At 44.6% G+C, this 26,953-nt stretch overlaps 1 protein-coding gene across 1 annotated transcript in view; it reads left to right on the top strand.

Annotated features, from left to right (window-relative positions):
- Positions 1-26,953, top strand: part of arid3c (AT rich interactive domain 3C (BRIGHT-like)) — an 85,011-nt gene that overhangs the window by 39,593 nt on the left and 18,465 nt on the right. Inside the window, exon 3 of the mRNA XM_085293059.1 lies at positions 10,490-10,562. Coding sequence (XP_085149185.1) covers positions 10,490-10,562 — 73 coding nt within the window. The remainder of the gene's footprint in view (positions 1-10,489; positions 10,563-26,953) is intronic.

The raw sequence follows: 26,953 nt of genomic DNA, 5'->3' as shown, positions 1-26,953 counted from the left end.
GTGGTTCGGGCATCTGACAAGGATGCCCCCTGGGCGCCTCCTGGGTGAGGTGTTCCAGGCATGTCCCACCGGGAGGAGGCCCCGGGGCAGACCCAGGACACGCTGGAGAGATTATATCTCTCGGCTGGCCTGGGAACGCCTTGGTATTCCCCCGGACAAGCTGGAGGAGGTGGCTGGGGAGAGGGAGGTCTGGGCCTCTTTGCTTAGGCCGCTGCCCCCGCGACCCGGCCCCGGACAAAGCGGATGAAGATGGATGGATGGATAAAAATATATGTAAAAAAAACAAAAGCTATTTTCAATTTTTTTGGAGTATATTGCACTTTTATGTAATTTAGGCAGTTACTATGGACTTAATGCAGACATATTATTAAAATTTGGGCTACAATGGTTGTATTGATGTATAGCAGCTTGAAATGCTCCCAAAAATGGCAGTACAGCCTGTAAAAATATAAAGATATGCTCTGGCAGACTTGGTTCTGTGATAGACCTTAAAGGGTTAAAGACACTGCACAGAAGAAAGAAAGCACACCTTGGAATACGTTTAATGTGCACACGTCCTGGTCAAAAACAGCTACAAGATTCCTCACAGTGTTACCGAAGGACCAACTGATGTCATCCAGAGTAATCATCTGGTCTCTAATGTTTTTAGAGTGAAGTACAATAACATCAGATTTATCTGAATTTAGAAATAATAAGATTAACTTTGTTAATCCCAAAGCTGACATGGCCCATCTGCTGTTTGTATGAGAATCAGCTAGCCTGATGGCTGTGGGTGGCAGTGATGTTGTGTCTCTGTTTTACAACAAAGACAGAGTAGTCTTCCAGTAGTTTTTTGTTTCATAAAGATGTAAAGTGAGTTATTCAGGATCTTTCCACCACCTCTCCCAGTGAGTCCCAGTTCCCTGATGCTGCCTCCCCAGTCGACTGCAGCACAGAGCAGCACACTGATAACAGAGAGGCCATCTGCTGCAATACAGTGCACCCACTCCATGACATGCTGGTCAGTCACAGGAGCTCGTTCAGTGAGAGACTGAGATTACCGAAAAGCACCACTGAACGACACAGGAAATCATTCCTGCCTGTGGCTCCCTGTACAACGCATCCACTTAACACACTGTTTGCTGCTACAGCTACACATGTTTCTTTTCCAGCTATTTATTTATGAGTGACTTATGTATGTATGTATGTATATATATGTATATATTGTACTATTCTTAGTTAGCGTATTGTCTGTCTTGTCTTAATGTTGGTTTAAAATGGAGCACTGTAACAAAAAATAATTTCCCCCAGGGATCAATAAAGTATTCTGATTCTGATTCTGATTCTGAAGTCAAGAGATCTTAGTGTCCTTAACAGAAAGAGGCGACTTTGCCCCGTATAGTTCGTCTGTATTCAGGAACTAGTTTACTTTGTTATCCAAGCATAGTCTCGTTTGTGGTTATTTTAGTAATCAAGTATTCTATTATTCCATCGACTCATTGAGTAATTGGATAAGAAATACTTTTGCCTCATTAATGAGGAAACAGGTGTTTGAAAATGAACTGCTCATTGGATCATGTTTGAATAATTTAGCTGCATCATCTGTCAGAAAACAGCATCTAGTATCTAATGCCATACGAAAAGATAAAAACATTTAAATACAAAAGTAAATAAATAATGTCAAGTGTAGTAAAGTCAGATAAAATAAAACAAAATTGGCTTTTCTCTGTCTTCTTGGACGGCTTTCTTCCATTAGCAGGAAGCAGAAATACGTGTGTGTGCGTGTGTGTGTGCGTGTGTGTGCGTGTGTGTGCATGCGTATGTGTGCGTGTGTGTGTGTGTGTGTGTGTGTGTGTGTGCGTGCGTATGTGTGCGTGTGTGTGTGTGTGTGTGCGTGTGTGTGCGTGCGTATGTGTGCGTGTGTGTGTGTGTGCGTGTGTGTGCGTGTGTGTGCGTGTGTGTGCGTGCGTATGTGTGCGTGTGTGTGCATGCGTATGTGTGCGTGTGTGTGTGTGCGTGTGTGTGCGTGCGTGCGTATGTGTGCGTGTGTGTGTGTGCGTATGTGTGCGTGTGTGTGTGTGTGTGTGTGTGCATGCGTATGTGTGCGTATGTGTGCGTGTGTGTGTGTGTGCGTGTGTGTGCGTGTGTGTGCATGCGTATGTGTGCGTGTGTGTGTGTGCGTATGTGTGCGTGTGTGTGTGTGCGTATGTGTGCGTGTGTGTGTGTGCGTGTGTGTGCGTGCGTATGTGTGCGTGTGTGTGTGCGTGTGTGTGCATGCGTATGTGTGCGTGCGTATGTGTGCGTGTGTATGTGTGCGTATGTGTGCGTGTGTGTGTGTGCGTATGTGTGCGTGTGTGTGTGTGTGCGTGTGTGTGCGTGCGTATGTGTGCGTGTGTGTGCATGCGTATGTGTGCGTATGTGTGCGTGTGTGTGTGTGCGTGTGTGTGCGTGCGTATGTGTGCGTGTGTGTGCATGCGTATGTGTGCGTGTGTGTGTGTGCGTGTGTGTGCGTGCGTATGTGTGCGTATGTGTGCGTGTGTATGTGTGCGTATGTGTGCGTGCGTATGTGTGCGTATGTGTGCGTGTGTGTGTGTGCGTGTGTGTGCGTGCGTATGTGTGCGTGTGTGTGCATGCGTATGTGTGCGTGTGTGTGTGTGCGTGTGTGTGCGTGTGTATGTGTGCGTGTGTGTGCGTGCGTATGTGTGCGTATGTGTGCGTATGTGTGCGTGTGTGCGTGTGTGTGCGTGTGTGTGCGTGCGTATGTGTGCGTGTGTGTGTGTGCGTGTGTGTGCGTATGTATGTGTGCGTGTGCGTGCGTGCGTATGTGTGCGTATGTGTGTGCGTGTGTGTGTGTGTGCGTGCGTATGTGTGCGTGTGTATGTGTGTGTGTGTGCGTGCGTATGTGTGCGTGTGTATGTGTGCGTGTGTATGTGTGCGTGTGTGTGCGTGTGTATGTGTGTGTGTGTGTGCGTGTGTATGTGTGTGTGTGTGTGCTGTAAACAGCGACGACGATGATGTTGATAACGTTAATAATGATTCACTGACCCATCCTCACTGGCTCAGTTTTTCTGGCTCAGTTTGTACATTTTAGTTCCTGTGGGGGGAAAAAAGATTTCATTCATAAATACTGATAACATTTCATTAATATAATGTTTGATTTTTTTTACTTTAAATCTGAAAAATAATGTTACGAAAGCCTTGAAATAAATATGGTCTAGTACACAAATCTAAATATTGTGTCAGGCGGAGTTAACAGTGCCTCATTTAAACTAGCCTTACTTATGTAGCTTTACTTTCTTACTGTGTAAAACAAAGAGTGGTGGATGGAGCAGCTGCGAGGTTTACTTCTCTTCACGCCCGTTTGTTGATCAGGTGGTTTAGAGAAGGACTCCAGTTTTTTTCCCATTAAAGCTTTTAATGGTTATTATGGGGATGGTGCTGCTGTCATGACACTAGAAAAAAAGAAGCTGTGGTGCAGAAGCACACTTGTGGAGGAGATGATGGAGTTGCATGATTCTCACATTGGAGGAAAATTAGGAGAGGAGGACGGAGCAGCAGCAGTGGGAGTGGGTGTGACCATAGAATGTCTTAAACAACTAGTTGAGCTCATCAGCTCTTTTCACATCAGACAACAGCGGCTGTCTTTTCCTTTTATTGTATCTGATCTTCTGCTCATGTTGTACCTGTTTGAGCCGTTCTGTCTCCATCTCTAAAAGCTACATTTCTCTGGTTGAGGATGCTCTTTATGTCACTTGGCGTACAGTCTTTGTAGGTATGATGGTGTCTCTACAGAAGTTTAAAACAACGTGTCTGTACTGTTCTTACTGTCCAGACAGTCCAGTCTGGGCATGTAAAGCAGGGCCTTAGAGCTTTCAAAGGCATCAGGTGTCCACTTTTGGACTGTAAAATTATTTGCAGGCTGTCTCTGATGAAGGGGTTTTAACACGAATGCAGAAAAACCGAGTTGTGGTCTGACCTTCTCAGTGGTGCTATGTCAGTAGCTCTGTAAGCATCTTTGACACTGACGAGTCAGCTGTTTTATTTTCTCTGACACGGCAGACAACCAATTGTGTGAATCCACTCAGGTGGGAGAGAGGGAAATGTGATTGCAGTCTCCTTATATTATGAAGAGTGGATGACACGGGATTTTGGCTGTTTCCTTGGGTGGAATGTACAGTTATTGTCCTAATATGACTGAATTCTCATAGCAACTGCCAATACGTCAGTATCAGGACAACACATCTTCTTTTTCTACCTTATGGAGGGCTTTTTATAGAGCAGCAAACAACGTTTCCAGGTTAAATGAAGATTTCGTTTGCTCTCCAGCTTATTTACAGCTTATTTATTTATCTGTTTTTATCTGTTTATGCCAGGGAGTCCAGTACTTCTGATCTGATGCTTTCTTTTTCCAAGAAGCCACAGTATCTATAGTCACACAGTGAAGATGTAATGCTGTTATAAAGATATTCCCCCTCTGTGGAAGCAGAGCTCAGTGCACGGTGTTGGCACGTGGCAATGAAAAAGGTAACACTGGAGAAATGACAGTTTTAAACTTAGTTCCCCACTGCCCTGTAATCCATTATGGTGAATTTTATTAAAAATGATCAGACGAAACACGGTCTTCAGAGAATGCTGTTAAATGCAGAGTGGTGGGTGGGTTGTTTTGCATGTTGAGAGAAGCAAATTGAGTCTAAAAATAGATCACAGGCACCGTTGTTACCAGCCCCACTTAGGTGTTAGAGGTTCGAGTTATGATAGGTTGGTTATTAATTACGCTTTGGACTTTGAGTATCTTGAGTTTCATCTAGTATAGTTAAGGTATTCCTTCCTGAGTGTTGCTGGGACTGTACACAGGGGGCAGGATGGGTCCTTTCCAAACCACAGCTGCAGATTTATTGGGGAAGGCAGCACATCGTATGTCGCTCGGATGATGAAACTTAGTCTATTAGCCTCCATGCCGCAGATTTCATTCCATGAGTTTCCTCTTTTCCACACTCTCCCAATTCATCCAGTGACCCTGTTTGGCCAGCGCCACGGCTCTGGCATGTCTGGCTGTTTCCTCCTGTCGTCGCACTTCCTCCACTACCATTTTCCAACGTTCGGTTACAGACGCCTGTTGCCACCGAGGTGTTACTGCGCCAAGACCAAATCCTCGTTGGACGTGACCCACCACATCACAATGCTGAAGAGCAGATTTGGCCTGTAGCACAGATGTGGCCGGGGTCCACTTCCTCCCTGTTGTTAGGGTGGGAGCAGTGCCTCTCACTATGGGGTCCCGGGAGTCCGTGAGTGACATCTCAAGCCTCACTTTTGCACATTTAAACTCCTCAACCAGACTGGGGATAGGCAATGCCAGTATCCCGTCGCTGTAGAGTCCAAGGCTGCTGAGGCATTTGGGAAGTCCGAGCCACTTCTTAACGTAGGAGCTCACTAGCCTCTCTAGTCGATTGGCATGATTGAGTGAGACCTCGTACATTGTCAACAGCCACAGTAGTCTGGGTAATAACCCAAACTGGAAGCACCAGAGCTTCAGTTTCCCTGGGAGTGCAGTGTTGTTAATCCGCTGGAGGTCATCAGCCAAGTTCTGCCTTAGTTGTTCTAGTTGCCACGTATCATTGAGGTCTGCATTGTACCACCATCCCAGGCTCTTTATGGGCTTCTCTAAGACTGTTTGTACGACAATGGACTTCGATCAGGGTGCTGATACCCGGAGGACTGTGGGGATTCTCCTGCCTCTGGACTTCAATCGACTGATTTGACTTACTTTTTAAAAAGTATGTGTCAATGCGAGGCCCCTTTCTCAGCTCGCTGAGGCACTTCTTCTGTGTGTGAATGTGTGGATGATTGTGTAAAGTGTATAGCGCTTTGGGGTCCTTAGGACCAAGTAAAGCGCTATACAAATACAGACCATTTACCATTTTACTTCTTCCTGCCTTTGTGGATTTTAAGGCCCATGTCAGTTGTTAGTTTTGACCAGCCACAAATGCAGTTCTGCAGCTTCTTTCCTACCATCATTGATGGTCCATTATTAGCAATGCTGGTTGATCTATTCATCGTTGGTACCGTCCGTGGTTCGTTGCCATTAAATCCATCCAGAAAGGGTCTTCATCCGCCCCTGCTTTCACAGGGGGTGACTAGTCGACTATCAAAATAATGGTTTGTGGCAGCCCTACTACAGTATTTGCTGCGTTAATGCAGCTATGGCGTTAACGTCATTTTAACAAGAGTAATGCTGACAGCACTAGAATAATAATCTCCAAATGTTTTATTATTACCAAGCAGCTCCTCTTTGATAGCTGCCGCGTCCATCTTGTTGTTGCCTGCAGGTGAAGTGATGGGGGAGGGGGAGCTGTGTTCAGTGATGGAGAGGCGAGGCCGAGTAACACAGCGTAGAGACAAAAGTGGACAAAAGAGAGGCAAACTAGCGGCTCCACAAGTATAATTATAAAGTAACATAGACTATATCGATATAAACGATATTGTCACATCTCATATCTCATCTCCCAAGAGGTTAAAACACAAGTTTATTTTTGTTATAAATACATCATCATCCTCCTATATCCAGTGTGTTATGGTGAAAGTTGTGAGAAGTCAAAAACAAGTAAACAAGACCGTGACTGCATAATAAAAGCCAAGAGATCTGCTCAGATAAACCCAAAATCAAACAGGAACAAATGGTTTTTTAAATAGTTGAGACACTAGGAAGCTCCTACGTAAGAAGGTAAGTTACATATTTAGCCCTAGTTTAAATACCTGAGACTCCACCATTTGGTTTTAGAACTGAAGACGTTTCTTGGCTGAGAGGTAAAGAAACTTCAAGAAGTCCAGACAATTTTATTTCCAACCTCCTTACACTTCCAGGACCTGGACCAGTCAGACATGTCAGACACATTTGTCACTGAGCCAGGCGTTCTTCTTTAACACCAAAACTAAGCTCAGACAGTCCCTTAGATTGGAATTCAAAAGCTGGGAAACTGATACCAGTTTAGCTGGATGGGGACATTCTTTGAAGTCTGCTAAATTTGTAACTAAACAAGTTCAGTATTCATATTCACGTTATCTGTATGTAAAAATAGTGAACATAATGCAGAATGGAAAAATTGTTTAAACTGAGTTTAACTTCAGAATATCAAAGTCATGAAGCAGGTAAAAGTTTAAATGTGTCCTTCTTAATGACTCTGTTGGAATGATTTCAATGGTGGGATAAAGAAGAACGAGATCAGGAGGTAAAGAAGAGGCAGAGTCAGGATTCAGTCTCTCCTGCATGAAGTCGAGGTTGAAGGTTTTCCTGAGTCGGAGCCTGATGCCAAAAAGCTGTAACGTCCTCTGTGACTGTGCTATGGAACAGATATGGATAGGGATGGGTATCGTTTAGGTTTTATCCGATACCGGTGCCAAACCGGTACTTTTGAAACGGTGCCGGTGCTTAAACGGTGCTCGAACCGGTGCTTAAAGAATGGAGAACACAAAATTGGTCCAAAAACCTCTCATGTGTAGCTGTTTTTTTTGTAAAAAGATAACAATGTTAGCCTTTTCTGCAGCTATAGGGCATATATGGTATCACTCTTGGCTGGAAGCAGTGCTTAAACAATGGAAAAAACACAAACTTTGTCTAAAAACCTCTCATGTTTAACTGTTTTCCACTTTTTCTTTGGTCATTTTAGCCTTTTTGGCCAGGGTGAAGGGAGTATCTGCCATCAAACAAGAAGACAGCCGCATGTAGCTATGATGATGTTTGCTAGTTCACCTTACATGCATTAATGTAATAACGTGGTTAGCCTACTCAACGTAAATTACACACGAACAACATTAAGCTACTCACGCAGAGAAGAACGGCTGCTACTGCATCATCATCCTCATCATTACTGCTACACTGGCAGGGCTAGGGGCCAGGACTCTCCTCTTCGGGTTTTTGGGGGATGTTGCTAACTCCGGGTCCGATAACAGGCACCACACCCGCAGTAGATGTGCTCGGTGTGAGGTCTCGCAGCAAGCTATCAAATACGGCGCATTTCTCGGCTTTAAAAAAACCCCGCTATGCGTCGCCAGGTGTTTCATCAGATTTGAGGAGTTACCTCCTTTGACAGTATCACAGTATCAGCTTAAAGCACTTGTTGCAGGCTGCTGAGTTTGCACAGACTTTTACAGCCAGACTTTGACCGCTTCGCCTTGGACATTTTTAATCTGTAGCTCTGCTCTAAAAGAACGGACATACCTAGCCCCGCCTACTATCCTCGGAAACGTAAAATGATTGGCTAGAATCTAAAGTGTATCACAGCTCAGGGGAAAAAAAGCACCGAAATGTGCGCTGCTTTTCGGTCTGGTTACTACCGTTTATGTCAGAACCGGTGCCATCATGGCAACGGATACCGGTACCCATCCCTAGATATGGATGTATCCTCATCTCTCTAAGAAGTCCCCGATGTTATCAACAAACACATCAACACACACAACAATCAACTAAAAATCCAAACGTCAGTGAACCTAACAGTCCAACTTTATGAAAATGATTTCCACATTACTCACACGTGTACATCACATCACTCAGGGCCTCTGTGGGCACAGAGCATTCAGAGAGAATCAGTGTCAGGTTTGGTTTTCATGTTTTATTAATAACTAAAATCCATTATCTGTATGTTTGTCACATATCTGACTAAGTATAGTTACTGTAGGTAATAAACTGAGAAATCTCCTCACTGCAATATACTGAACTAAAATCCAACGTTAGAGGCTGGATTAACTGAGCATGACCCTGGATAGTTATCTGTGTCCAGCTGAGAGTGAATGCGCGCTCGTGTGTAATTAAAACAAATGAACTTAAATCATCAGTGTCGTCTGTACTGACAGGATTGACAGCTTTCACTGTAACCATCCCTTTATCATTAGACATGTGGGAACATTTGCACTCATATGTTCAGCTAACAGGAAAAAGAGATGGATTTGACAATGAAGAGTGGAAAATTAAAGACTTTCAAATCTTTTAAATTCTGTTTTGTGAAATACATTTTTGATTTGAAGTAATTATTAATGGATTAATAATTCATTTTATACATAATAAATCATTGTTGATGCTTTTATTTCAAATTAAGTTTTTAAATAACGAATTACCTGATTAATGTTTGATAGATGTTAAAAGACTTTGCCAAATTAATTTACTAATGATATTTTATTCATTATTGAAGCACAAAGTTCTTTATTTTGATGCGCATGAGTCTTCTGGTCCTTCGTTCAGTGGAAATATTGGAACACCTGAACTCAGTTATTTGGACGGCCTTTCCTAAAACGTCCATAGTCCTTTACACCACAGACCAACTCCAGGGGACACCTCCCACCAGGGGTTAAATGTCTCAGTCTCTTAGATGAGAGGTCAAACATCTTTGCAAACCTGAATAAGTCAGTTGCCTTTTTTTAAGCTTGTGAATCTCTGTTTGAATCCCTGGCAGTGCAAGAAGCATGACCACACATGCTGTAAACTATTGTACAGATTCATGTAGCACCTTATTCTGTGTAATCACTGAATTTCTTTTTCCTATTTTGAATCTTTTTTCTGTTTCAAATGTCATTTTTCACTGCAGCAGTTTAGGCAACAAAACCGCTGGTTTAGGAAACATGATGGTTTATGCCTACAAAGGAGCAACAGTGACAGAGAAGGAAAATTAATGAAAATTAATTAATTAATTAAAAAATCAATCTGGACAATAAGGCAGCACGGTGGCACGGTGATTAGCACTGTTGCCGCACAGCAAGAAGGTCCTGAGTTCAATTCCAATATCAGGCCGGGGTCTTTCTGTGTGGAGTTTGCATGTTCTCCCCGTGTTTGCGTGGGTTCCCTCCGGGTACTCCGGCTTCCTCCCACCGTCCAAAGACATGCAGTTTGTAGGGATAGGTTAATTGGATAATTCAAATTGCCACTAGGTGTGAATGTGCGAGTGAATGTGAGTGTGAATGGTTGTCTGTCCCTGTGTGTTAGCCCTGTGACAGACTGGCGACCTGTCCAGGGTGTACCCCACCTCTCGCCCTATGACAGCTGGGATAGGCTCCAGCGCCCCCCGCGACCCTGAAAAGGATAAGCGGTAGCGAATGGATGGATGGAATCTGGACAATATGTTTATGATATTTTTAGTAAAGTAATTTAGTAGTTTAGTAAATAAATAGGGCAAAACATTAGAAATAATAGAAACACACAGGAAAATTACAGCCTCATTATCTTAGCATGCTTGTGCTAACTGCCCGTATTTTGTAATAAGTTAGATATACTTAAACAGAACAGAAAAACCTGACATATTGTTTACTGTAGATCTGGGACATGTAGAGCTGGAAGCTGTTTATGGCCATAAATAATAACATATTTTTTATTGACGGTGCATGTTAAACCCATGAGATACACTCACTGTGTTCAGGATGAATCAGAATTTCTTGATGGGGCCGTCCTCACTGTTCAGGGGGCATCATCAACGATTAATCAATGTTGAAGAAATGATTTTGATATTTTGTTCTTTCTTTTTTTCAGTTATACGAACTGGATGATGATGAAAAACGCAAAGAGTTTCTCGATGACCTTTTCAGTTTCATGCAGAAACGGGGTAAGTAGAACATTCATATGTCAGTTGTGGCTTCCTGGGAGCAGGAGACGTGGCCCTCACAGTCACATTAACACTTGGGGGTCTATAAACAGCTTTAATGTGCTAATGTTATAGTTCCACTTACTCATAGCAGAAGTCATTCTTACAGATTGGGACTTTGTTTTCCAGATAAGTGACTTTTAAAGCCAAACAGGAAATGAAATCCCTCAGAAAGATCATGTTTGGTTTGTCATGTTAAACCAGGCCTTTTAAACTATTTCTCTGCATAAGTTACCTTGAAAAAATTAAATATCAGTATAAACTCATTTCAGTTCACTTATACAGTTACTTATTTATACAGCACCAGTTCAAACCAGTGCCTGTCAACATTACAAAGAGGACTGCAGTGGTTTTGTAGGACTGTGGCTCAGCACTTGGTGACAGAGAACCCCGATAGAACCTAGAAAGGTTCATCACTGAGAGACGTGACCCAGAAGTATCTGTGTGACTGCCATAATAAGAGCTGTTCCAGTTCTCCAAATACTAAGGAAAGGAGCTTCAATGCTTCCTTTGTTGCTTCCCTTAGCATAGGATACACTGGACTGTCCTTCATGAACAGGGAGGAGAAAGTGCTGCATGAAGAACGCAGAACACTATATAAGCTCAAGATTATGATCTACATCAATGGATATAAGTGTGGTTAAAGCTCTGTCTAATCAGTTTTCATTAGTGGTGTGTTTTGCTGTATTTTCAACAGGCTTGCGCTTTCCTATCCTCTTTTAGACCGGTCTGTTGTCCACCTCATATCAGATCGTACCTTAAGGTCCAAATTAGTCGCCTCAGCCGCACAAGAATCCGGGTCACGGCACCAAGTGTTAAAAACAGTTCTTTTAGATTCTTAGGGCCAAAAAGACACAAGGCTCAAAAGTGGTCTTTTTACTTTAAAAATGATCTTTATTTTACATATCCGGATATGGAGACCTTTCTCATAACACACAACCCAAGGTCTGAAGCACAAACAGAAGCCTGGTTATTTATATACTTGCTCTCACGTCACACCACATGATCAAACAGCCTAGTTGCTTTCACTTTCACTTCATTCTAGCTGCAAAAGCACGCTTCTACAAAAGTTTCCTGTCAGCACTTTCTGGCACAGAGTGTACTCAGAGTTAGGCCTTTCTTATATTAAAACAATATAATCAGCAAATACGCATTCAAAATATATAATTCAAATCTTAACACAGTATTTAGCATGAACTTTTATTTCAGTACAGTTCTGCTGGCAAAAGCGATGGAAGGAGGAAACTTTACAACTACGTGTCACAAAGATGTTTTTCAGTGTTAGGTTTCATAACATTTCATTAAATTGTGTGCCTGAGGATTTTAATTGAATTGAATTTGACCCTTTTAATTTCTCCTGAAAGTGAATCACCCATGCATAAGGCCAGATGCAAAAATGCTCCTGTTCATAACCTTTAGCTGCAGTCTTTTTGCTCATGGTTTGGGTTACAACTCATTATGTAGCCAAGTAAAGACAGTAACACTATAACAGAAGTGTAGAATGATGTACCACAAAATTCAAATCCTTATTTTTCTTTCATAGAGAATCAGTAGTTAAGATCTTTCGATCTGCTAGAATATGATGAGCACAAAAATATAAAACATTTCTTTAGTTTTCAGTTGGACATGTCCCAACAGCTCACCCGGGAGGTGTCCTAGTCAGATGCCCAAACTACCTCGATTAGCTCCTTGTGATGAGGGCGAGTAGAGGCTCTACTCTGAGCCCCTCTCAAATAACTGAACTCTTCGCCCTGTCCTTAAGACAGAGGCCAGTCACCCTTTGGGAAAAAATTAACTTGTAATTCTTTCAGTTGATGCCCACAGCTCGTGGGGATAGGTGCGGGTATGGGGACGACGATGTACTGGTAAATTGACAGCTTTGCGTTTATGCACAGCTTTCTCTTTACCATGATGGACCCATGCAGTGTTGCACATTACTGCAAATGCTGTCCCAATCCATGTGTCAGTCTCCACATTGTGCCTCTTGGATCCGGTGGTTGACTAATGAATCAACCAATGGACTCACTGGCACCCTGGCATAGACCTTCCTCTGGAGGCTGAGGAGGGTGATCCCCTTAGCTGAAGTACACCCTACAGTCCCCCACAACACCTCCTTCAGCTTGATGGTTACCTTAACCTCTGGTTGCCACAATCTAGTATAGGGACTATCATTATGACAGGCACCAGCCACCTGATGAATGGACATGGTCCGTTGGGATTCAGTGTCCTCAGCCTCCCTCGGAACGAAGTGAAGTACTGCTGGTGGTGGGACTTCAAAATCTTGTGGACAGAGGGCCTCTGCCAGGCATTCCCAGAACACCCTCACCATACATTTATGTGTGCCAGGCTTGTCCAGCATCCACCTCAGCTGCTGTCTTCACTTCAGGGTCCAGAACATATGACCGTAGATCAACTTGTGACCTAGGGTGGCCTGCTACCACGGGCATCCTTATGTACGAACATGGTTTTTGTTATGGACAAGCTGTCCTTACCCAGAACCAGTTTGCCTTGAGAGTCCCTACCAAGGAGCAAACGCCCCAAATGACAGAGCCTCTGGGACCACATAAACCCCTCCATGCTGACGACACATGGAGGGAAGTCCATCATCTAACAGAGAATAAAAAGCTTAATCAGTTACAGTGACTGTCAGTTTTAGAAACACAGGGTTAGCGTACCTTGTGTTTATTATTGTAAACACAATGCATGTGTAGGTATTTGTGTGCTCTTATGTGCTGCTTACCTAACAATGCGACAACGGAAAAATAGATATTTTGTTGAGTTCATACATATTCCATTCTAGGACATCATGGTCTATTTTTATGTGTTGTGAATTAAATCAGCTTCATTATTTCTCAGTTTGACCACAGTAGAGTCTGCTGTTTGCTTTCCTGTAATCATTATGGTAAATAAATGACTACAGAATAAAAAGTATAAAACTATAATTATAGTCTTCCTTAAGCAAAAGTCCTCTTTGATCAGAGTCCGGCTGTATGCTGAGACAGCTGCAGAGCAGCCTTAGATGGAGTAATGATGTAGCTGGCTGGTCACTTGGGCTTAGTGATAGTATGGATTGTTGTGGAGCGTTCAATTAGAATTGATTTTCGACTTAGTGTAGGGAGATATTGTCAGTGCAGAGCAGATCAGCAGCAGCTTGTTTGTGACAACTTTGATCACAGTGGACTGCTTCAAATGTCCCAGTCAGTATTTCTTGAAAACAACATTGTGTACTGACAAATAAATGTCACTCCGACAGCCTCGTTAACCGTATTAATGGAAAGTGTCAAACATGGCTTCATGCTGCTTTAATATTCTCACCCATATTAAACATGCAATACTGTCATAGCATGTTTTAGTTGTGATTTTGGACCAGTTCCACTGACTCTTGACACGGTGGTGTAAAAAGTGTTTACCCCCCTCCTGATTTCCTATTTTAAGTATATTTTTCACACGTAAATGTTTCTGATAATCAAACAAATTTAAATATTAATGTATTGATTTTATAACATAAATTAACTGTGGTGTACAGTCACACGTCTTTGGAAAGCTGAGTCCAAGTTCTCTAGCCACACCCAGGCCTGATTACTGTCACACCTGTTCTGTGATCCAAGACGTTTAGGAACAACCAGAAACGAAGTAACTGAGCTTGATCAGTCTGGAAAATGTTATAATGCTGTTATAAAGCTGTGGGACTCCAGTGAACCACGGCGGTGAGACCCATCATGGCGAAAACACACAACAGTGGTGAACCTTCCCAGGAGTGGCTGACTGAGCAAAATTACTCCAAGAGTGCAGTTACAGCATTTACATTTCTGTTAGACTACTTTTAATTAAGTGCTTTAGCCCACTTACAATGAAAATTTTAAACAATCTTGTTCATGACCTGTAGCATGTTAACACTATTGGAAGTAAAAAAAATAACTTGAACTCTAATTTTGAAAACACACATGAAGCTCTGACTCGTATGAGTCTGTGTGAAGCTCCTGCTGTGGTCTGAGAGAGAGTCCTGTAACTCTGTCTGCAAAATACAGAATATAATCACCAATGTTGGGCAGGTTACATTGAAAAAGTAATTAATTATAATTACTAGTTACTTCTTCAAAAAGTAACCGAGTTTTGCAAACAACAAAGTTTTTTGCAGCTGTTTACTGTCACGGCTGCCGAGGCGAGCCGTGTGGAGTTGGAAGAAGGACCCAAGATGCAGGCAGTGGATGAGATACCGGTGGTTTTATTTACAGAGGTGTAGTGGCAAACAAACAGTGGGGCATAACAATTAACTAAAGACACCTAAACTGGGAGAACTAAAAATAACAGACCTGGGAGCATATGACAACGGGATGAGAAGCAGAGAGACGCAGACGAGGAACAGGACACCGTGGAACACAGGGTAACAGACTGACACGGAGTTACACAGACGAACCGGCAACAGGCAGGAAAACACACAGGGCTTAAATACACACACCAGTAATCAGGGGATGAGAGACAGGAGGGCAACACAGCTGGGAGGAATCTGGGCTGACGGGACAGGGGAAACGTAAACTGATCACACTCACATACGACACGGACCTTCACAATAAAACAGGAAACTCAGACACATGGAACCAGACAAGACATTGAACTAAACAGACAGATTCACAAACAGATGGGGAGACACCATAGACAGACAGATACAGACGCAGACTCAGAGGCAGACCGAATATAACACAGAACCTAAACAATCATCTAGAAAATGATAACAAACTAAAAGCGCTGGGTCACTGACCCAGGACCATGACAGTACCCCCCCCCCCCCTCAAGGGCTGGCCCCAGACAGCCCAGCAGAAACACAAAAACAGACCAAAACAAAACAGAAAAGGACGCGACCAGGGCGGGCGGAGGGGGCCCAGGACGGAGGGACAGAGTCCAAAAAGGCCCAGATGGCCAAGTTCAGGAGGCCGAATGGCAGCGGAGCAGGTCCGGATGCCGGCCACGCAGTAGGCAGTGGTGCGGAAACAGTTCTGGGGGCCGACCGTGCAGACGGCAACAGCGGCGTGGAAACAGTTCTGGGGGCCGACCGTGCAGACGGCAACAGCGGCGTGGAAACAGTCCTGGGGGCCGACCGTGCGGACGGCAACAGCGGCGTGGAAACAAGTCCGGAGGCCGGCCACGCGGAAGGCAGTGGCGGCGTTCAGGAGGGCGTTCAGGAGGGCGTCCACGGTGGCGGAGATGCCCAACAAGCGGCCTGGCAGATGACCGACGATGTGGAGGTGGTAGTAGGGGACCTGAAGGCTGCGTGGCCCCTGCAGCCCCAGGCGAAGCGGAGGCTGGACCAGACGAGGCGGAAGCGGAGGCTGGACCAGACGAAGCTGATGAGGACGCTGAAGCAGAAGCTGGACCAGGCGATGCTGATGCTGAAGTTGGACCAGGCGACGCTGATGAGGATGAAGACACGGAGGCTGGACCAGACGAGGATGATGAGGATGCGGAGGCTGGACCAGACGAGGATGATGAGGATGCGGAGGCTGGACCAGGCGAAGAGGCTGAAGCAGAAGCGGAGGCTGGACCAGGCGAAGAGGCTGAAGCAGAAGCGGAGGCCGGACCAGGCGAAGCAGCTGATGAGGATGCAGAAGCGGAGGCCGGACCAGGCGAAGCAGCTGATGAGGATGCTGAAGCAGAGGCCGGACCAGGCGAAGCAGCTGATGAGGATGCTGAAGCTGGAGCCGGACCAGGCGAAGCAGCTGATGAGGATGCTGAAGCTGGAGCCGGACCAGGCGAAGCAGCTGATGAGGATGCTGGAGCCGGACCAGGCGATGCTGAAGCAGATGCTGAAACCGGACCAGGCGAGGCCGAAGACTCTGAGGCCGCAGCAGGCGAGGATGATGAAGCTGCAGCAGGCGAGGGTGATGAGACTGCAGCAGGCGAGGGTGATGAGACTGCAGCAGGCGAGGGTGATGAGACTGCAGCTGATGGCTGGACGGGCTCCTCGGGCCCCCCAGCTGACGAGGCAGAAGGCTGGACGGGCTCCTCGGGCCCCCCAGCTGACGAGGCAGGACACTGGACGGGCTCCTCGGGCCCCCCAGCAAAAACAGTCTCAGAACCAGTGGGCACTGGAGCCCCTGGCACACACAGAACAGAACCAGCAGGTGCGGAGACCTCTGGCAGGAACGCAACAGAACCAGCAGGCACACGGGCCTCTGGCAGGAACGCAACAGGACCAGCAGGCACGCGGGCCTCTGGCAGGGACAGAACAGGACCAGCAGGCACGCGGGCCTCTGGCAAACACATAGCGGCCTGCAGCTGCGCAGAGCATTGACCCTGCTCAGGCAGCGACAGCCGGGTGCAGTCCTCAGCTGGCTTCTTAAACTCCAGGGGTCCAGAGTCTGATGGGGGCTGAAACCCAGCCTCTGGGGAGGCCCTGGAGTGCATCTCAGTCTCAGAACTAGCCAGCCTTTGAGGAATGTTGACATTATTATTAGATTTGTCTCTCTGCTTGGAATGGATGGGCGAGGAATAGTGTCTTTCGGGTAGAATTGACTTATATTGTTTTACAGGTGAAGCAACTGACACAGGATGCAGGGCTGGTGGCTGCTGAACAGGAGGCTGAACTGAAGGTGACTGACATAATGGTTGTGATGACAACGGTGGTGAAGTTGGAGACTGAACGGAGGATAAAGCTGATGATTCTTCTGCCAACTGAGCTACTGACTGGGCTATGGATTGTAACATGGTTTGTAATAAGTCCGGCTGTGACTGTAATGGAGCTCTGGATTGTGAGGCTGAATGTGGCGGAGGTGGCGACTGGGCTTCTGGCCGGGCGGCTAACTGAGCTTCTGGCCGGGCGGCTAACTGAGCTTCAGGCGATAAACAGTTTTTGTCCTGTGCCGTACAGAACATCACCCCTGAGTAGACGGTCCCACAGTTCAGACCAACAATACTGTCCTGTCCACTCACCACAGCTGGCCGCTCGGAAATCCCCAGGTCCGACTGTGGCGAGGAGCGTCGGCAGCGTGAGCGCCGTTTCCCCCTTGAAGGCTGGGTTGACGGGCCGGGCAGAACATCCTCTGTCGGACCGGGCAGTGAAGCATGAGTTGCAGGGTGGGTGGTAGCAGCCGGGGGGTGAAGACGGAGTCCGTTCAGAATGAAATTCTGTGCGAGCGGGTGAAGTGAGCTGAGCAGCCAGGGGAGACCAGAAACCAAGCGCTGTAGCCGATTAGCCACGGCTTGGCGAAATTCTCTCCCCTCGTGCTCCAGCCACGCGTTAATTAATTTGTCCACGGAGTAAACAATGTCCTCCCGGAGCTCCTTGGGCGGGTTGAATGCTGCTGGGTCCATAGTGGCTGGTTCGTACTGTCACGGCTGCCGAGGCGAGCCGTGTGGAGTAGGAAGAAGGACCCAAGATGCAGGCAGTGGATGAGATACCGGTGGTTTTATTTACAGAGGTGTAGTGGCAAACAAACAGTGGGGCATAACAATTAACTAAAGACACCTAAACTGGGAGAACTAAAAATAACAGACCTGGGAGCATATGACAACGGGATGAGAAGCAGAGAGACGCAGACGAGGAACAGGACACCGTGGAACACAGGGTAACAGACTGACACGGAGGAACACAGACGAACCGGCAACAGGCAGGAGAACACACAGGGCTTAAATACACACACCAGTAATCAGGGGATGAGAGACAGGAGGGCAACACAGCTGGGAGGAATCTGGGCTGACGGGACAGGGGAAACGTAAACTGAGCACACTCACATACGACACGGACCTTCACAATAAAACAGGAAACTCAGACACATGGAACCAGACAAGACATTGAACTAAACAGACAGATTCACAAACAGATGGGGAGACACCATAGACAGACAGATACAGACGCAGACTCAGAGGCAGACCGAATATAACACAGAACCTAAACAATCATCTAGAAAATGATAACAAACTAAAAGCGCTGGGTCACCGACCCAGGACCATGACATTTACTAAAAATGCAGCCAAGGCGTTTTTTAAATAAATATTTCAAACTATTTACAGAACAATCAGCTGCTCTGCATCAGATAAGAGTCACACAAATTATTTGTGCTGCTCCAAAAAATAATTTCTGTCCACGATAAAGGAGAACAACACAGCCTGATACCTGCAGGGCTGACAGCAGCAGGTGTGTCACTGCTCCTGTTTCCCCCTAGAGACAGTGTTTACACTGTAATCTGTCTTTCAAGATTCAAGATTCAAGAGCTTTATTGTCAGTACACAGTACACACAGTACACACAGTACACACAGTATACACGTACCGAAATGCTGTTTCACCACAAGCCCCGCATGGTGCATTTGTAAGTGTACAAAAGATATAAATAATAATAAATAAATAACGTGCTACATTTCTGTAAAATTAAGAGGTAAAAAAGTACTAATTACTGACTATACAATACTATAATGATAACTATACAATACTAACTGCACGATAAACAAAGACAGGACCGAGACAATGTGAAGTGGATTGTTGTTTGTGTTGTTTTTGAGTCTTTTGATGAGTATTGTGAGGTGTGTGTGAGGTGTGTGTGTATATCAGTCCTTTGGTGGTAGTGAGTTGAAGCTCTTGCTCTGTCTGGTCGTTACAGTTTTGATGCTGCGAAACCGTCTGGCAGATGTAGGGAGGGAGAACAGCATGTGAGGGGTGGAGAGTGTCCTTCACTATGCTGTTCGCACGTTGGATAATGTGTTTGTCGTACATTTGGGAGACGGGTGCAGAGGGCCTCCAGTGACCCTCTCTGCTGTCCTCACTATCCGCTGCTGGCTTTTTAGCAGCACCTGTGACATTCAGCGGTCGCCACATTGTTCTGACACACACAACAAAACCATTGACTACACAACACACTAACTTTAGAGTCCAAACACACTGAACGTCACAAATCTCTCACATCTCAAAACTCTCTTTCTTTCACTCTCCAGCCGCTGTCACTCCTAAAACTTGCCCCTCTTCCTGAATAACCAAACGTCATGTTGCCATATCACATATCATATACATTTTTCCACCAATAGAAAGGCTGGGTTTTTTGTTTTTGTTTGTTTGTCTGCACGGCTCTAGAGCTCTGATGCTTCGCATTACGCTCGGTGATGTAATGCAGCTGCTTGGCCAGAGAAACCTGAAGCTCTCTATCCACAGTTATAGAGAGAATCTGAAGGCTATGTGAATTTTGTAGGTCTGCAGCCATTTAGAAGAAGAAGATAAGACTTTATTGATCCCACCACGGGGACATTTTTTGCGTTGTCCTGCAGAAAGTTGGCGAGCTCTGCACACTGTGCTCCTCAGCGTCCGTTGACCCCACTCTGTGCAGTCTACCACTGTGTGGCTGAGTTGCTGTCACTCCCAGTCACTTCCACTTTCTTATAATACCACTAACAGTTGTCTGTGGAATATTTAGTGAGGAAATTTCATGACTGGGCTCAATGAACAGGTGGTATCAAGGAAGAATTTACTGAACTGCTGACAGTAACCTGTTTTTTCAACAAGGCCTAGTTGCTTGATTTTATGGACCCGAGGTGACAAAAGTGATTATAACCCCAGAATTGAATGATTTGGATGGGTAAGTGAATACCTGAGGCAGGGCACACCTCAGGTTGCCAGTCTGTCACAAGGCTAACAAAATAGATTAATATAAATAACCTCAATGTTGGATCAAACCTCACATGACGCCTCAGGTTGTTAGTAAAGTCGTGCTGTATTACAGCCGTTACATGACTTTTCGCCTGTATGTCTCAAACAGTTTGTCAAACACTGTCAAAATTCTAAAAACATTTCAGAGGTTTTTTGTGTTTTTACATTTTAAAAAGTTTAGTTTACTCAATGCCAGAGTTTGTGTAGATGAATTGTAGATGAATATTATTTTGTTACACTATTACAACATCTATTACAGTAAAGGTTTTCTTTGATTCGTCAGAGGAAGTTAAATACCTTGACCCATCTAGCAGCTGATGCTTTGTCAATCCACAATTTAGAGATTCTACCAACTTTCATCACCAAACAGATTCATTCGATGTATCAGAAGAAGTCTTTTAATGAAATACCTAAAGGATTGTGTCTCTGGCTTTTGATGTGTCGTAATGCTAACCCTGCCACTCCCTTTGGTTTTCACTTGGTTTTCACATGTTAAAGTCATCACACATGTTTTATTGCATCATTTCAGTAAGTTGTTTTAAGGTTTCACTTCCACAGTTTAGTATTTTATATTTGTGCTTTTGCATCTATTTGCTCCTTTTTTGTTCTATTAACAATTAAGAAGTTTTTACAATTACAGCTCTTAATGAGCAAACGCTTGACTTCAGCTATCATCCATCTTACAATTACACAGGAAAATGGGGAGAGTAATTTTTCCAGAGTTAATTTTATTTTCACTCATTTTGGATTGTAATCATTTCGATTGGCCGCCAGAGTTGGAGCAAAAGAACAGAGGAAATTCCCATGGAGTAATATGGCGTGACCACGCCCACTATCCCTCAGTGGAACAGAGACAACTGTCAGAGGTGAGCCAGGTAAGTGAGTAAAGTGCTCAATAATGATTGAATTTAGGATGAAATGGGGGATTTGTGTTTATCTGAAAGGTCTGTGAGTAACATTACAGCTTGAGAGTTTGTGGCTCTTACATGCTGCATAATTGGCAAGGTTGACACTTACGTTAGCTTCTGCTAAATTAATGTCATTAGACTCACAGACAGCATTAAGGTATATATCACTAAACTAAGTTTAGCATTGCTCAATAGCTGCTTTAGGTAGGATAACTGACTGAGTAGTGTGTTTGTAGCAAATCCAGTGCACCAATGTTTTATCCAAAGGTCGGTGAGCACGTGTTTTACTCCAAACTGAGTCATGAAAATTGACTTTTTTACCTGATGTTCTGTTAGTAATATGTGTGTTTTATCGAGGATTGACGTTTGTGGATGTTTCACCTGTTCAGTTAGAGAGCACGTGTGGTTTACTCTGAACTGAGTCACATACACGACTGTTTTCGCCTGATCGTTGGTTAGGAGCATGTGTGTTTAATGGACTGAGTCTTGTATGTGTACTGCTGTTATATGGGCTCAAAATGTGGTCATAAATATTTTGTACTTGTAAATCAGGATTTGTATGTGTAAAAAGAATGTGTGTGTGTAAAAAAGATCGTTACATTTGTGATTGACATGACATTGACCAATCAGATGAAAGGAAGAAAAATAGGGTCAAAATTCGTACTTGTAACTTGCAGGGTTTTTTTTGGCTAAGTCCACACACAAATTCTTCTTACACATACAAAACTGATTTACAAGTACAAAATATTTATGACCACATTTTGAGCCCATACTGTTAGTTTAGCAAGCACGTGTGTTTTACTCGAATTGAAAAGCATACATGGTTGCAGTCTGCACAAGTGTGCAGTTTTAGATGTTTCTTAAGCCCTTTGTGTTTTGTGTGTGCCTGTGTTTTGTTCAATTTTGTAAGTATTTGTAGTAAATCTAATTATTTAAAAATATCCTTTTCATATCATGAAGGATGTGAGCTGTGCGTGTGAAGTACAGAGAGCAACAGAAGTGCATCAGTTTTGAGGGCCAGCTGACCTACAGATCATTTCTGGAATGCGGTGAGTAAAAAACTTCAACATTTCCTGCGTGTTTCATGGTGTGAATCAGTCAAGCTTTGGGATGATGTTATAATAGCTGCTATACCAACTGTTTAGGTTTATTTTGTTCAATTAAGTTAATTTCACTTTCTTTGCCTTGTTCTGGTGTTTATTTCAAATGTATAATGCAATTTTATTATGTTCACAGTTGCCAAGAAGTTCAACATCCCGAACATGTGGCTTCTCTAAGATACCGAAACCAAAAACAAGGGGCACAAGAGTCCAAAGCCAGTCCAAAAACACAAGAAAACAGCCCACAAACACAGGAAAACAGATCAAAAACAAAACCAAACTAGAGCTCAACAAGAGTCCAAGAAAAGTTCAGGGGGTCGACCCGGGGGTCGACAACACAAGGACGAGGACAGTTCTGGAGGCCGGCCGTGCACACGGCAACGGCGGCCACGCAGGCAAACCCAATCAGGAGGCCGACCACTTGGAAGGCAGTGGCGGCCACTGAGCAGGTCCGGAGGCCGTCCCCGAAGGCCATGATGCCAACTTGGAGGCCTGGAAAACGGCCAGCAGAGGCGAAGCGGAACAGGTCGAGCTGGCTATGACGGCGGTGTGGCAACCGCAGGACCAGATGAGGCAGGACCAGACGAAGACGAAGGCGAGGCAGGACCAGACGAAGGCGAGGCAGGACCAGACGAAGGCGAGGCAGGACCAGACGAAGACGAAGGCGAGGCAGGACCAGACCAAGACGAAGGCAGAGCTGGACCAGACAAAGCTGGACCAGACAAAGCTGGACCAGACGAAGACGGAGCTGAGGCTGGACCAGGCGTAGATGAAGGCACGGAGGCTGGACCAGGCGTGGATGAAGACACAGAGGCTGGACCAGGCGGCAGCGGGATGGCTGCGGAACCTGACGGCGGTGATGCTGCAGGCGGTGATGTAGAAGTCGCGGGGGATGATTCAGCAGATGACGGCTGAACAGACTTCCCCGGACCGTCAGCAGACGTGAGGATGTGCTTGCTGGGTCCTCCAGGACCCCCAGCAGACGAGGCGTGGTGCTGGACGGGCTCCTCGGACCCACCAGCTGACTTGGCTTTAAGCTGGACGGGCGACTCGGGCCCTCCAGCAGACGACACTTGAGGCTAGCTGGGTTCTCCCGAACCCCCGGCTGACGACACTTGAGGCTGGCTGGGCTCCTCAGGCCCTCCAGCCGACGAGGCAGGACGCTGGCTGGGTTCACCTGAACCCCCAGCTAACATGGCTTGAGACTGGACGGCTCCTCGGGCCCTCCAGTGTAAACAGACACTGAAGCAGCAGGTACTGAGACCTCTGCCAGTGTGGACACTGGCTGGGACTGAGCAGCACAGTGGCTAGACTCAGGCAGCAACAGTTGGATGCAGTCCTCAGAGGGCTGGAAGTGTTCCCCAATACACTCAGCAGAGGACAGAGGCGGGCGGGTGAACTCACTTGAACTCTCAGGGGGTGCTGAGAGCTGAGACTGTTCTGGTGAGTTCTCCAGTGAGGCTGCTGGCGCTGGAGACATTCAAAAATAAACTAATCAATCAAAACTCAAAATACTGGGTCGAAACTGACCCAGAACCGTGACAACATGTATGCTTCAAACAGGACCACTGTTGCATAGCTGGTGCAATGAAGCAAAACACTTTGAAAAAACAATTGAAAATTTTCAAAAATGTAACTAAAACGTTGGCAACAAAACATCAAAGTGCTTTTGCTTTCAGTTGGCTGACATTTGACCCCAAGAGACTGACCACTGGACCAGGTAACATGCTTTCTTGAAATGCATTGGACTGGGGCTGTGAGATGGCAGAGACTCTTCAGCTACCGATCAACACCAAGCTGTTAAATGTTAGACGGGCAAAACACCATGGAGATATTTATTGTGCAGATTTAGTTGTTTGTATAAAGGTCCATAGTGAAATGCCAGTTTTTCCACCTTGTTGTTGTGAAGGGTGAGAGGTTATTGCTGATTACTTTTGCACTGCAAACAGTCTCAATGAGCATTTCAATGCTTTTCAAGTTGTGTGTAAAAGAGACGGACCTCATGTAATTCATGCCAAAGAGCTTTTCTGCTGTAAAGCATTTGATTTACAGGTGTCACACAGTCATGGTGATTCCACAGTTTATACTGTACCAAACTGTTTCCTCTGAACAATAAAGGTGGCTGCCGAAACAAAAATATATTTTCTGGTTTGTTTATTGTACCTTTAAAACCTTGCAGTGAATGATTGTAATACAGTTACATAGTGAGTGAAATAAAGTTAATTTTTCTTCTATTTATATTCAGAGTAAAATTCTGTTCTATTTAGAATGAAATTAGGGTGGAGTTTTTATTTTATACTAAACTGAGTAAATTATCATCATGCAGAGTAAAACATTTGCACTAAACAGAGTATATTTAACTGTGAAAGTATGACTCTGCCATAAGAGTCGATTTTACTCCATTTAGACTGGGACCAAATACTCTTAGAGTACAATTGTATTCAGTTTGAGTGAAATTTACTCAGTGAACTTTACTGTGTGGGCAGCATCAGAGTGTGGAAATGTTTTGTGTGTCTGCCCTATGCTGTCATCTTCAACAACATCCTAATGATGAAGCCTTAAATACTAATGTGTGAGAATGCTTTCGCAGCAATAATAGTGCAACAGAAATATATTTCCGTCCTCTCTTTAGTAAAAATGTTCAGACCAAACAAAAACATAGAATATCATTATACCAGTACTCAAGAGTGCAACAACCTCCTCTGCAAACGAAATCATTCACACGCTGACGATGACGATTGTGTTGTACGCTTTCCTCCCTGCCTTCGTTTATGGAGCTGAGCAGAAGTAGATAAACAGTTTGCTTCCCCTGTGTCCCGACATCAATCATTCATTTCAAGGGTTAAAAGCACAAAGTCAATGACAGGAGAAATTCTCTCTCCATTATTGGCTCAGAGGTGCATAGTGAATGCTTAAGCAATGAAGCCAAGCATAAAGATGATTACTGCACTACCACAGGCCCCTGTATGGCCACATTGTTCTAATTACAAATTCTTCTTCTCTTAGCAGCTGAGAGATTAACTGACGATGACTGTCAGACTGTGTGCAGACTGGATTTCTTCCACTCGCTCTGCCATTGCTCAGTGTTATAATGACACATAGTCTGAAAAGATTATTTGTGCTGACAAAAGGCCTCCATTGACACTCCTTTATTCCTTATATCTCTTTCAGGGAATCACAGAGACAAATGTAACACCTTCAGTATTGAAAACACATAAGTCTTGTTTTAAGAGGCTTGTGCCTCAGACAAAGGCCGAGGCTTTTATTTATTACCTCAATCTTTGTTTGGTTAGCTATGTCTTCAGCAAAATAATAGTTTTATAGATTGGCACTGATACATGTTTTAATCAGTGATAAAGTGATGAAAAGCTGCAGAGGGAACATGGAGGCCTGCTCGGCTCTAGTGCTGGTCGCTGCACTTTTCCTAACTATACAATTCAATTCCCTCTACAACTCGTGTATTGTATGAAAACAGTACAATGTGTCATGGTTTGGGTTTTTTGCACTGTAAAAGCAGACTAAACTTTTCAGTTTGCTGACTTTACAAACCAAGTCTGCACTGCAAAGTTTTTTATTTATCTGGTTAAATATTATAGTGCAAGTTAGCTAACAGACACATTCATGTACTAGTTGCAGCGCCACAGCAAAATCATGAATCTTAAATGGATTTAGAGTTTTATTGCAAACTCTGTGCACAACTCAATATGTAGAATAGACACCACAAACAAACACAATGTGAATAGCTGAACCTTTGAATACTCAGAACAGAAGAACGACAACAGCGACAACAATGATGGGGAGACGCACTTTAACTCTTCGCTGGTTGTGCTTTCAGTATTATTATATCTGTGTGCTGTCACCAAGGGGCTCTGTCAGAAACACGTCTGTGGTCAGAAAAAGGAGTCAGGGAGGCAAAACAGTTAAATAAAACAGTTTTATTGAAGTTATTCAACTAAAAGAGACGGACAAGCCGTTATCACCATAAAAGAAACACAAACAAAACTCAGGCGTTGGTCAAATAAAGCAAAAAGTCAAAAGGAAAGCGCAGCTCACTAGCTGGAAACACCGCAAACACTCAGCTCACTAGCTGTACCCACACACAAATGGCACTCTGGCCCAGAGCTCACCCTGCTCTGGGCTTAAATACCCTTAATTTCTGATGGGAGTCAGCTGTACAGGAGGGAAAGGTGGCATCTCAGGCAGGAGGTAGTGGGACACGCCCACACAGGCACCCTCAGGAGAGAGGGAGAGAGAGAGAGAGAGAGAGAGGCCCTGCTAGGGCCGTAACAATATATATATCAACCTCATGGTCAACTCCACTACTACCCACTTTATGTTCAAACCCACATTTTAATAAATCAGTGTTCAACTTACAGGAAGTGTCAGTAAAAGGTAAATGGAGTGGTTCTTATCGCTTTTCTTCTCTACCTGAATCCTCAAAGTGTTTCATATAACACTTCAGAGAGGTGGCAGAGGGAGACATGCACACTGTGGAGTTATACTGTGGGCTTCTTTGTGTAAACTGTATTGTGTTATAAATCCCCTCTGAAATATGCATTCATGCATTACTGCAATACTGAAACACGTGTGTATATAGCTGTAGGGGAGTGTGTAGCCAAGCCAAGCCAGTGCTATGTATACAGCAACCACTGACCACAGTGCTGAACACAGCAATAAAAATACAGTAGAATACAATAAAAATGAAATAAATAAAA

Source organism: Mchenga conophoros, linkage group LG12 (assembly GCF_057382185.1).
Source record: "Mchenga conophoros isolate Kocher_MC1m ecotype Shallow Benthic linkage group LG12, M_conophoros_male_GT1.1, whole genome shotgun sequence".
Classification (NCBI taxonomy): domain Eukaryota; kingdom Metazoa; phylum Chordata; class Actinopteri; order Cichliformes; family Cichlidae; genus Mchenga; species Mchenga conophoros.
The sequence above is the reverse complement of the archived record's forward strand: the minus strand, read 5'-3'. Positions and strand labels throughout refer to the sequence as shown.